This window comes from Ahaetulla prasina, chromosome 15, assembly GCF_028640845.1.
Source record: "Ahaetulla prasina isolate Xishuangbanna chromosome 15, ASM2864084v1, whole genome shotgun sequence".
In the NCBI taxonomy this organism is placed as follows: domain Eukaryota; kingdom Metazoa; phylum Chordata; class Lepidosauria; order Squamata; family Colubridae; genus Ahaetulla; species Ahaetulla prasina.
The window spans coordinates 13,052,625-13,064,491 of NC_080553.1; the positions used below are offsets into that span (position 1 = coordinate 13,052,625).

Below are 11,867 nucleotides of genomic sequence, written 5' to 3' on the forward strand. Positions count from 1 at the left end.
GGGAAGGGGAGAGAGCAAGTGAGAGGGAGGGAGAGAAAGAGAGAGAAGAGAGAGAGGGAGCTGGAGAGATGGAGGGAGGGAGGGGGAGAGAGCTAGAGAGAGAGAGTGAGAGAGCTCGAGATGCATATAGGAATTAAAAAATAAATTCTCCAGTCAGATTGCCCATCTAAACAAGCATTCCCTCTCTGTCAGTCCAACTTGTTTCCCAGGCTCCTTCAAAATAGGAAGAGGAAGGTGCGTTCCATACGTTCACCCCCTTGAGTCCTTTATTATTAAAAATAATAATAATAATAAACATGGGATTAAAACAAAAAAAAATCTTTTAAAAAATATTTAACTTGCTTAAGGAAAGAGCCAGCCAGCCAGCCAGCCTGCCTTGGCCCAGCCTGACTCCTGTTTTAAAAATTTGCTTCGGCTTTCTGCAGCTCATCCTTGGCACGTGCCCAGCTGTGGGGTTTATTCGAGGCTTCAGGTCTATGGGGGAACCCCCACAAACAAGTCGTTTCACAAATCGGATTAAGGGCCAGTAATCAAGTATCGGCTTGTGTACCTACCCGAAACAACTTCAGCCTTTCCAAAGGCTCCTCCAAAGTATAGCTAAACTATCTTTCCAGCCTTTTCTTCATGGTCTGAAAATTAAACTGGGATTATTATTATTATTATTATTATTATTATTAGGAGCTGGATTAAAGGAGGGATAGCTGGGGGGGTGCGGGAGGGGAGGAGGAAGAACGTGGCCAGGAAAGACCCAATTTCCCACTTTTAATCCTTGGATTGGTAGTTTTCTGGGCCCCCGATGGATGTAGTTTGTTTCCCTTCCTCTAGCTACAACTGTCAACGGTTGGTTGGCCCAACCAAAAAGTCAGTCAGCAGAGAGAGAGAGAGAGAGAGAGAGAGAGAGAGAGAGAGAGAGGGAAGGAGAGATGATTGAATGGAGCTCAGAGAGCAAGCTTGATTTGGCTGTGGTTTCCCAAGCCCTACCGACCGACCGGCTGTTCTCCTTAAGCCAGAAAATGAAGTGGGATTTGGCAGACAAAAGCACCTGGCAAACTAGGCGCTTTAAGCCGTATATCCCTGGGCACCTTTTTGGCAGGGTGGACCTTTTGTCTGCCTAATAAGTCCCAAGTTCTCAGCCCCCCAACTCCCGCCCCATGGAAAAAAGCCCGGAGACTTGGAAGCCAGTTTTTTTTCTTAAACTGGCGAGATTTCTTGCTGGGAGATACAGAAACTTCTGCCATATACAGGGGCCATTAGCCAGGAGGGTGAGGCTAATGGGAGCTGTAGTTTGGGAACAGCTGGAGGGATGCCCTCTTTTCCAGTGGCACCTGGGGAGAGGGGGAGGGGAAATGGATTGGATGCGTGGCAGAAAGCCATTCAGGAATGGGAGAATCTGGATTTATCTGTTTCTATTTCTATTATTTCTATTTCTATTCTATTATCTGTTTATTGAAACCGGAATAAAAATGAAAACATTAAAATAAAATATCTCAATAATAATTATAACAACAACAACAACTTGGTACCATGTCCAAGAATTTTACAAAAGATATCAATAAATTGCTGCTTCCTGCAATAACACCAGCGGAACTGAATAAAAATTAAAACATTAAAATAAAATATCTCAATAATAATTATTATAATAATAACAACAACAACAAATTCTTGGTACCATGTCCAAGAATTTTACAAAAGATATCAATAAATTGCTGCTTCCTGCAATAACACCAGCGGAACTGAATAAAAATTAAAACATTAAAATAAAATATCTCAATAATCATAATCATAATAACAACAACAACAACTTGGTACCATGTCCAAGAATTTTACAAAACACATCAATAAATTGCAGCTTCCTGCAATAACACCAGCAGAACTGCAAAAAATTGTGGGACTCTACATTTTAAGAAGATACTTGGTTGATATACCTAGGACGCCTGGCAGCAACCCATATCAACTGTTAGCACAGTAATTTGTGACACATTTTTAAAAGATCAGTTGACTGAGTTTCATGTTTAATGAATAAAGGTGATAATAAATATTATTGTACATTTTAAAAAGATACTTGGTTGATATACCTAGGACGCCTGGCAGCAACCCATATCAAACTATTAGTGCAGTAATTTGTGACACATTTTTAAAAGATCAGTTGACTGAGTTTCATGTTTAATGAATAAAGGTGATAATAATTATTATTGTACATTTTAAGAAGATACTTGGTCGATGCTGGCAGCATCCCGTATCAACCATCAACACCAGTCAATGATATTTGTGATACATTTTTAAATTTTCTGTTGACTGAGATTCATGTTTAATGAATAAAAGAGATAATGATGATGAGGATGATGCAAATTATTTGCAAACTGAAGTTGAGTGATTATGGAGGAAGAAATCAATTGGATGTACTTGGAGCTATACTCAAATGGCTGCCGAGATACACGGGAATTTTGAACTTATTAGATCTGAATATCTTGACTTTGCAAAAAAACCGCCCTATTTGGAACTGCCTTTACACGCAGGTGCTACCTTAATAACTCTTAGGTCCTTGGTTAGGACTTGAAATGTTAAGTGTTTACCAGTCCCAGACCGTGAATCAAACTGAAGATTAAATCTGAAATAATAATAATAATATATGTAATATGCTTATTTGTTCCTGACACTCATGGAAGCATTTGTGTGTGTATGTGCATGTATAATACCTCTCTCTGTCTCTCTGTCTCTGTCTCTGTCTCTGTCTCTCTCTCTGTGTCTGTCTGTCTGTCTGTCTCCTTCTCCCTCTTCCCCCCTCTCTCTTTCTCCTTCTGTCTATCCCTGGTACTCACGGAAGAGTCTTTGTGTGTTTGTCTTTGCATGGGTTTGTGTGCGCGCATACACACACCTCCTTCCACAAATGCCAGGGACCTCTAAACCCTGAATCCTTAACCCCAAGACACATGTTCTGCTCCAAGATGCTTATTTTTGGCCAAAGAAAACGACTGGTTTCCTGGACTTAATTCATAGGTTTGCCCCACTTCCTGACCCTTACTCCATCAGCAAAAACCGCAACAGGGCGGAGTCTGCGCGCCACAGGGCAGCTTCTCCAGGGGTGGCTTGGTGGTGGTGGGGAAGGGGAACGTCCTTGGTGGGTTGACCCACTGCCTATCCTATTCACGAAGCCTAATTGACTACTACTTGTGCTGGCCTGGTTGAACCACTGCCTATGCTATTCACGAAGCCTGGTTGACCACTACCTGTGCTGGCCTGGTTGAACCACTGCCTATGCTATTCACGGAGCCTGGTTGACCTCTACCTGTGCTGGCCTGGTTGAACCACTGCCTATGCTATTCACGAAGCCTGGTTGACCTCTACCTGTGCTGGCCTGGTTGAACCACTGCCTATGCTATTCACGAAGCCTGGTTGACCACTACCTGTGCTGGCTCGGCAGCCTAGTTGACCCACTGCCAGGCAATCGTGCATTGGGGGTGGGGGGAGGCTGTTAGGAGCTTTCTTCCCCTCTCCCCTCCCCCCACCACCCCATCCCGTGGCGGCGCCTCTGACTGTCTGTCGCTCTTCTTTTGCAGAGCCTGGCCATGTCTCCCTTCGGCGGCCTCTTCTCCTACCCGTACACTTACATGGCGGCGGCGGCGGCAGCAGCTTCGACGGCCGCCCCGATGCACCGACACCCGCCTTTCCTGAACGCCGCCGCCGTGCGCCCTCGCCTGCGTTATAGCCCTTACTCCCTCTCGGTGCCTCTGCCGGACAGCAGCAGCGGAGGAGGCGGCGGCGGCGGCAGCAGCTTGCTCACCACCGCCCTGCCGCCTTCGCTGGTCGGCGGCGCCGAAGGCAAAGGCAGAGCTTTAGCCCCCAGCCCCGGGTTGGGCGCTTTGGATTCCTCCGGTTCGGACCTGAACAGCCGCTCGTCCACCCTCTCTTCCTCCGGTTCGGATAAAGAGGCTACCAGCGAGCTGCAGAACATCCAGCGCTTAGTGAGTGGACTCGAGTCGAAGCAAGACAGAGCCAGGAGCGGGTCGCCCTAGGGAGGGAGAGGGGGAGGGGAGGGAGATCGTCCCCTCCCTTCCCCGCCCCCCTATAGTATGCGGGAGGGGATGGGCACCTCCAGTTTCTCCCCCTCTCCCCTCCCCCCCCCACACGCCTTATGGGCCCATCCGGTCTCTCCACCTTGGGCAGCGGGAGTGTGTGGGGCTGGGGTCCCGCTGGGGATGGAAGGAAGGGGAGTTGGGCGCTGCTGGAAGCTGCTATGAACCACTGTTTTGTCCACTGGAGGCAGGTGTGAATTGTGGGGTCCTCTCCCCTTCTCCCCCCCCCATTCCTTCGGGTTGTGTGGTTTTTTTTTGTTTTGTTGTTGTTGTTGTTCCTGCCTCCCCTTAAAGATCAAAACAGAGATGGGCAGAGAAAATGGTTGACTTCTTCCCCCCCCCCATGGAGAATTTATTTGTTTGGGGGTTTTTTGCCTTTGAAAATCAAGCCGAAAAGGGGGAGGGGGAAGGAGAAAAAAGAAGAGCCTTTTAATATTTTTTTGAGGGTGGGCGTGGGTGTGTGTGTGGGTGTCTGCCACTATAATTCGTTTATTTCTGCATGGTTGGTTCCAAAACTCTTTATTTTGTGAAAGCCCCCATTCCATAAATGCTTGCTTAAGGTCCCCAGAGCATTAAGTGTGTGTGTGTGTATTGCATATATATATTGAATATATACTGCTCAAAAAAATAAAGGGAACACCTACATAACACAATGTACTGTATTTAAGAAGAATATTTCATTCCTTCAGATCTAGGATGTCTCACAGTATACAGTGAAGGGAACACAAAAATACTGTAAGACATCCTAGATCTGAAGGAATGAAAGATTCTTATTAAATACAGAACATTGTGTTGTGTAGGTGTTCCCTTTATTTTTTTGAGCAGTGTGTGTGTGTGTGTGTGTGTGTGTGTGTATACTATATATATATACTATATCAGGCAATGTGAGACACATTGCTCCCAGAAGCACGAAGCTGAAGCCTGAAGATGACGAATGAGAGTTCGTGGAAATGTTGCCAAGACACTTCCAATTTTAGCGGGAGAAAACCCGAATAACCAAAGACCTACATACAAACACCCGCGAAAACCTCAGAAAACAAACATATATATATATATATATATATATATATTTGTTTTTTGAGGTTTTCACGGGTGTTTGTATATAGGTCTTGGTTGTTCGGGTTTTCTCCGTAAAATTGGAAGTGTCTTGGCGACGTTTCGACGAAGTCTCATTCGTCATCTTCAGGCTTCAGCTTCGTGCTTCTGGGAGCAAATACATATATATATATATATATATATATATATATATATATATATATATATATATATATATATATATATATACATACATACATATATACATATACATATATATACATATATATATACATATATATATATATATATACACACACACATACATACATATGTGTGTGTCTATACACATACATTTATATGTGCACATGTATATATGTATTCTGATATAGATATATATACACACACACATACATATATACGTATATATGTATACATATTTCTTTACATTGTTTGGTTTCTTTTTCTGCTAGGAGCAATTAAAAATATAGTTAGAAGGGGGAGCATTATAATTTTGCCCGTTTGTTTTAAAATGACCCCTCCCCCCCTCCTTGTTTCGTTTTTTTCATACATTTTCCCCTCCATTTTACTGTATATGCAATAACAAGGTTTATCAAGTAATAAAGGAGAAGGGGGGGGGGGAAAGAAAAGGAAAACAGTGGACACTATTGATAAAAGTATTTATGTAATTAATGGATGACTTGTAAATAACCTGGCCTATGAATACTCGAAATTAAAATTTTAATTTATTGATATTGTATATATATATGTCTGTAAATATAGACCTGCAGCTGTCTGTCTGGTTTTGGTTTTTGCTTTTTTTTTTTTTAAAAAAAAACTCATTTTCATTTCAAAGTCAGGTTCCGTTGTGAAGAGTTACAACTTCAAAAAAAAAGGGATGGGAAGCAAAAAAATCCATCGGGGGAAGATCATGTTTACATTTCCGATATTTCGTTTTTGTTTTTTTGTTTGTTTGCTTTTTTTACTGTGCCATTATAAAGAGAAAATGGGTCGTTTTGTTGATTTTGAGGGTGGGGAGGGGGACGCATGCAAAAAGCAGAACAAATAGGGTTGGGAAAAGATTTGTACATGGCTGGATGCTCCCTGAATCTACCCTTGGTAGGAATGATTAAATAAATATGTAAAAATTAAATACCGACACACTTCTCCAGTAGATTTGTGAAGGAGGGGGCGGGGAGAAAGAAAAAATCTGGGAGTTTTGTTCATTTAAAAAGACCCCCCTCCCTTAAAAAAAATTCATTACTATTTTTTTCCCCCATTGACAATTTATTATGGTGGGTTGCACGGTCAGCCAGATGTTTAAACTGGATTTGGCATTTATTTTTTTTTTGTTCACCGGTGCCTTCCCAAGGACCTGGGATAGGCAGCTGTGGATATTTGATGGTGTTATATAGCTTTCGTCTCGACTAAAGCTGCCCTTTGCAATTGACTGATGGGGTTTTCTGTCAATGCCCGGATAGTGTTCCGTTGCTGCTCCAGATGTTTTGCACCCCAGTTGCTTATCCCTATTATTGGGTCTACCTTGGCTTTCTTTTGCCACAGTCCTTCCACTTCTATTTGTAGCTCTTTGTATTTTGTATTTTTCTCCGATTCTTTCTCGGCTCTTTTGCTGTCTCCAGATACTGCCAAGACCATTATCCAGACTTATTGACAGTTGTTAAATCTGGGATGTTCTATGGCTGGTTATTATTATTATTATCATCATTATTGACAAATGGAGTCCGATATTTTTACAGGTTCAAAATCTTAAGTGTTGAGCATTGTTGAAACCAAAACAGAAATAAATAAATAGATTTGTTGAAACGGTTCAAAGGCTTCCCCACTTTCCTGCAACCTTCCTCCCGGAGGAACTCAAAAGGAAGTTGCTTTTAAGACCCTTGCAAATTTCAAACTCCTGTATTTTCTGTTTATGGCTGCATCTTACAGGCTCTCGACTGATGTACCTTGGGAGGGGAGGGGAGGGGTCCCCAAAATATTTCCACCAATCTTTTTTTCAGATTGTACTGAATCTGAATTGCTTTGTTTTGGGGGAAGGGGGGCTAAGATAAATTCCCCTCCCGCTTACAATCCCGTTACAATCAGACGTGCGTTTTACTGAGAAGTAAAGCCCATGGACGCCAATGAAGGCGGAAGGTTGCAGAGGCTACCTCAGATTTGGTTGGGGGCAAAGTTTTATTCAGATTTGCAAGGGGCAAGTACGGTGTGCGCCTGTGTTTAAACCTTCACATTTACTTGCTGGATAGAGGAGAGCGGTAGGCCCATTGACGTCAATGGGGTTAGAAAACCCCCCCCCAAAAGAAAAAAAAGATTTGTCTCCATTTCTGGTTGATCTTTGGCTGCCCTCCCCTCCCCCTCAAACCCCCCCCCCCCAAATTCCTCCCCAAACTTCGTTGTGGCCTTCTGGGAAAAAAATTTGCTTTGCAAAAAAAACCCCGAGAAGCGCACTATTCAAACCTCAAATCAATACCCCCCCTTAAACTTTGCAGTTTTCGTCTGTGTGTATAAAAAGCTATTCTATTCTATTCTAGATTTCTATTTCTATTTCTATTTTTATTCTATTCTATTCTAAATTCTTATTCTTTTTATTATTTCTATTTCTACTCTAGTCTATTCTACTCTACTCCACTCCATTCCATATTTTCTATTCCATTCCATTCTCCTTCCTTCTTTCCTTATTCTGTTCTATTCTGTTCTGTTCTGTTCTATTCTATTTCTGTTCTATTCTATTCTATTCTATTCTATTCTATTCTATTCTATTCTATTCTATTCCATTCTATTCTATTCTATTCTATTCTATTCTATTCTATTCTATTCTATTCTATTCCATTCTATTTCCATTTCTATTCTACTCTATTCTAAAAGGCTTCGAAGAATCAATAAAAAATCCGATGGGGTCTGGGCAAGGCTAGAGTTTAAAAAAATAAATAAATGAAGCGAGGCAGTCAAACAGTTAATTTACTAGCAGCTTTTTTTTAAAAAAGTAATAATAATAATAATTCTATCGGGGGAATAGAAATCAACAGAACTTCAACCTTCTATCCGGCCTGCCCTCTTCTCTTCATCTGTATTTATGATTCAGGGAAAAATATTTATACAGTTCGCAAAGCCTCGGCCAAGGAGGGGCCGGAGAAGAAGAGAATCGTAAATCTTGCGGGAGACGAGTTTCGGGGAGTTTCGGGCCCCTTTCCGGACAAAACTCTGGACGGTCAACCCCGGCATCGGATCAACGAACCAACCTCCAAACGCGGCCTCTGGATCGGCGCCAGGTTCGAGCAAGTCCCGCCTTGAGTTGGGGGGAGGAGAGGGAAAGGGGGGGTGGGGTATTGTGAAGACTCCGACAACGCTTGTAAATAAATATCAGAGAAAATATAAAATAAAATAAAATCCCCCCCATTCCAACCCCCGGTTCCATCCTCCACCGCCCGTCTTTTCGCGGAACTTCCTTTTCTCCTCTGAATTTTGCGCGCTTTGGGGCGGGGAGCGTGGGGTGGGGGGGGGAAAGAAAGCGGGGTCGTCGAAATTCTGCGTGGGAATCATTCTAACCACCAACCGGGAGCTCTTCCCCGCCCCCTCCGTGGCTTTAGCCCCCCTCGCCCACGCCACGCTTCGTGGCCCTTCTCCCTGGAAAAACCTATGTTTTATATAGGTTGTCCTTCTTGAGCTACGGCTTCCTCGTTCACACGGGACAGCCGGAAAAAGTTTCGGTGGACAAATATTTGTTTATGGACTCGCGGGGAGGGTGGGGGGAGACATTAGGTAACCCAGATCGGTTCTTCTTTTCGTTTTTGGGGTTCACTTTTCAGATGTATTCTTTTCAAAAGTTAAGTGTCTCTCTCTCACACACTCTTTTTCTTTGCCTTTCTCTCTCTCTCTCTCTCTTTCTTCTTTCTCTCTTTGTATTTCTTTGTATCCCCCTTCTTTCTCTGTTTCTTTCTCTTTCTTTCACTCTTTCTTTCTCTCTTTTTTTCTTTCTTTCCTCTTTCTTTCCTCCTTTTCTTTCTTTCCTTTCTTTTCTTCTCTCTTTCTTCTTTCTTCTTACCTTACTCTCTCCTTCCTCTTTCAGTTCCTACATGCGTCCGGGCCTCTGTACTGCCTACGTAAAATCTGCGCAGTCCCTGAAGACCAGCGAACCCGCGCCGCGAAACTTATCTCTCTGTGACTTTGCGTGGCGCTAAAAGCCGAGGTTGTCTGCCGCCAGTTCACTTCGGAATTAGTTTAGTTGGCTTAGAGAGACACCAAGCGCAGAAGGCAAGACGTGGCCTATACATTCCCACCCACCCACCCATCCACACCCCAAAAGCAACTGAATTTCGCGCTTCCCTGGTTAAAATCTCAAATCGCAGGTCGAGGAATGTCAAGCCCTTGGCTTTGCTTCCGAATAATAAACTTTTGAAAGTTTATCCGCCAAGCAGCGGCCGAACCTAGAGAGAGGCCTCTTCGCTATCTATATACTCCCTGCCTCGAATGATCAACAGCCCTTTTAACGACGAAGCGAAGGATCGGGGGAGGGGGGTCTTAAAACGGGGAGCTCCGTCGGTAGACCCTGGGAGGTGTCCCCACTCCCACCCCGGCTGCTGCTGGAGGGGGTGGGGGAAAAGAGGCGTTTGACCTGGATGCAGAACGAGCCAGCCAGCTTCGGTCGATCGAAGCGGCGCCTCGCCTTGATAGCTGCCCTGAATTGTTGGCTTCGATCGCAGATGGGCCGTGAGAAGAGGCTGGGTCAGGCCGAAGCCGCGGTTTGTGGGCTCAGGGGTGATGTCAGCCTCCCAGCCCTTACAAGCGTTGACTTAGCCCAGCCATGTAGTTAAAGCGGTGAGGCATCCCCCGCCGCGGAAACCAACTAGCCCTTGTGTTAATTGTGTTTAGCCTGTGTCCCGCGTACGCAGAGAAAGAGAGAGGAAGAGAGATCTTGATCCTGGCTTCCGAAACTGCACGAGAAACGCTGCTAGTCCCAGTCGTGTTTGATCCCAGGAGAACTGACTCCCGAGTAAACGGGGTCTCCTCTGAGATTGGGTGGCAGCGGATTAAAAATCCCCATTTACGGATGGAAGGCAGGGTCACGCAGTCACCCCACTCCCTTGCCGTACCTTTTGTCGCAAAACAGGATCCCTTGACCTCCCCCCAACCCCCACACCTGCTCCTCCTCTGGACACCCAACCAGGGCGGCTGGAAACCGAATTGTGAACAAACAACGTTGCTTTTAAAGAGAGGATTCGGAAATTTGACCGGGCGCTGGGAGGGAAACGGCTATAGGATCCGATATGTATATATGTATGTATACACACACACACATGTAGGTCTTGGCGTATTCGGTTATTTTCCCGTGTAAGGGGATACGCCAAGACCTACATACCTATACACGTGAAAACCTATGAAAACATATATGTGTGTGTGTGTGTGTGTGTATTTACAGCACGAAGCTGTAAACACCTAGCCTGAAGATGACGAATGAGACTTCGTCCAAACGTCGCCAAGACACTTCGAGAAAACCCGAATAACCAAAGACCTACATACAAACACCCGTGAAACCGCAGAAAACATATAGATAGATAGATAGATAGATAGATAGATAGATAGATAGATAGATAGATAGATAGATAGATAGATAGATAGATAGAATAGAATAGAATAGAATAGAATAGAATAGAATAGAATAGAATTTTATTGGCCAAGTGTGATTGGACACACAAGGAATTTTGTCTTGGTGCATATGCTCTCAGTGTACATAAAAGAAAAGATACGTTCATCAAGGTACAACATTTACAACACAATTGATGGTCAATATATCAATATAAATCATAAGGATTGACAGCAACAAGTTATAGTCATACAGTCATAAGTGGAAAGATAGATGGATAGATAGATATAGATATAGATATAGATATAGATATAGATATAGATATAGATATAGATATAGATATAGAATATTCCCTCGCTGGAATTCAAATTCGTTTCCAAGGGCTACTATACAAGAATAGCCGTTTTAATCCCCTTCTGCAGGTTTTGTCTTTTTTTTTACTTCAGAGAACTTCTAAGATGGTTTATAGCTGTCCATAAAACATATATTTGTATAGCAGGCAGGCAGGCAGGCAGGAAGAAAGAGAGAGAGATAAAGTGAAAGGAAGAGAGAGGAAGGAAAGGAAAGGAAAGAAGAAAGGAAAAGAAAAGAAAAGCAGAAAGGAATGAGAAAAAAGATAGGAAAAGAAAAGAAAGGAAAGGAAAGGAAAGGAAAAACAAAAGGAAAGAGGAAAGGAAAGACAAGGAAAGAGAAGAATGAAGAGAAAAAAGACAGGGGAAAAAAAGACAACAGAACAGAACAAAATATAGAATGTCTTGAGAAAGAAACGAATGAGACAATTTGTCCGTTCCTCAACTTGGCAGTTTCGCTTGGCGGGGCGAGACCGCTTTAAAGGAAGATCGCGGGAAGAGCTATTTACTCAGGAGTAAGTGTCCTGCTTTCAGCGACGCCGCTTCCGTGGCAACTTGCACGGGAAAACAGCCGTCGGATCAGGGATAGAAATTTGAACCGAGTTCTTCCTTCCAAATCCGTCCACGCCTTTGGAAAAACGCCCCTGCTTCTTCGAAGGGGCACCGTAGCCTTCTCCAAGTGGCGCCCTCCAACGTTACCAGCCAGGCCTCCAGGAAGGTCCCTGGCCCCACAGGGCATGGAAGGCGCCAAGTGGATGGAGGAAGACTGCCTAATTTCTCCTAGCTCACCTCCGGGAGTTGAAACGAAAT

The 11,867-nt window shown here is 43.8% G+C and overlaps 1 protein-coding gene across 4 annotated transcripts in view; it reads left to right on the forward strand.

Annotated features, from left to right (window-relative positions):
• Nucleotides 1-11,867, forward strand: part of TBX3 (T-box transcription factor 3) — a 60,322-nt gene that overhangs the window by 17,500 nt on the left and 30,955 nt on the right. For 2 of the 4 annotated variants that reach the window (XR_009152215.1, XM_058158545.1), the window contains exon 7: nt 3,558-3,962. Coding sequence is in view for 3 of the 4 variants with exons in the window: in XM_058158545.1 (XP_058014528.1) it covers nt 3,558-3,962 (405 nt within the window). In the remaining variant the exon portion in view is untranslated. Of the gene's footprint in view, nt 1-3,557; nt 4,707-8,208; nt 8,413-11,867 lie in introns of those variants that run through there. The other 2 variants (XM_058158546.1, XM_058158547.1) reach the window with 2 other exon arrangements.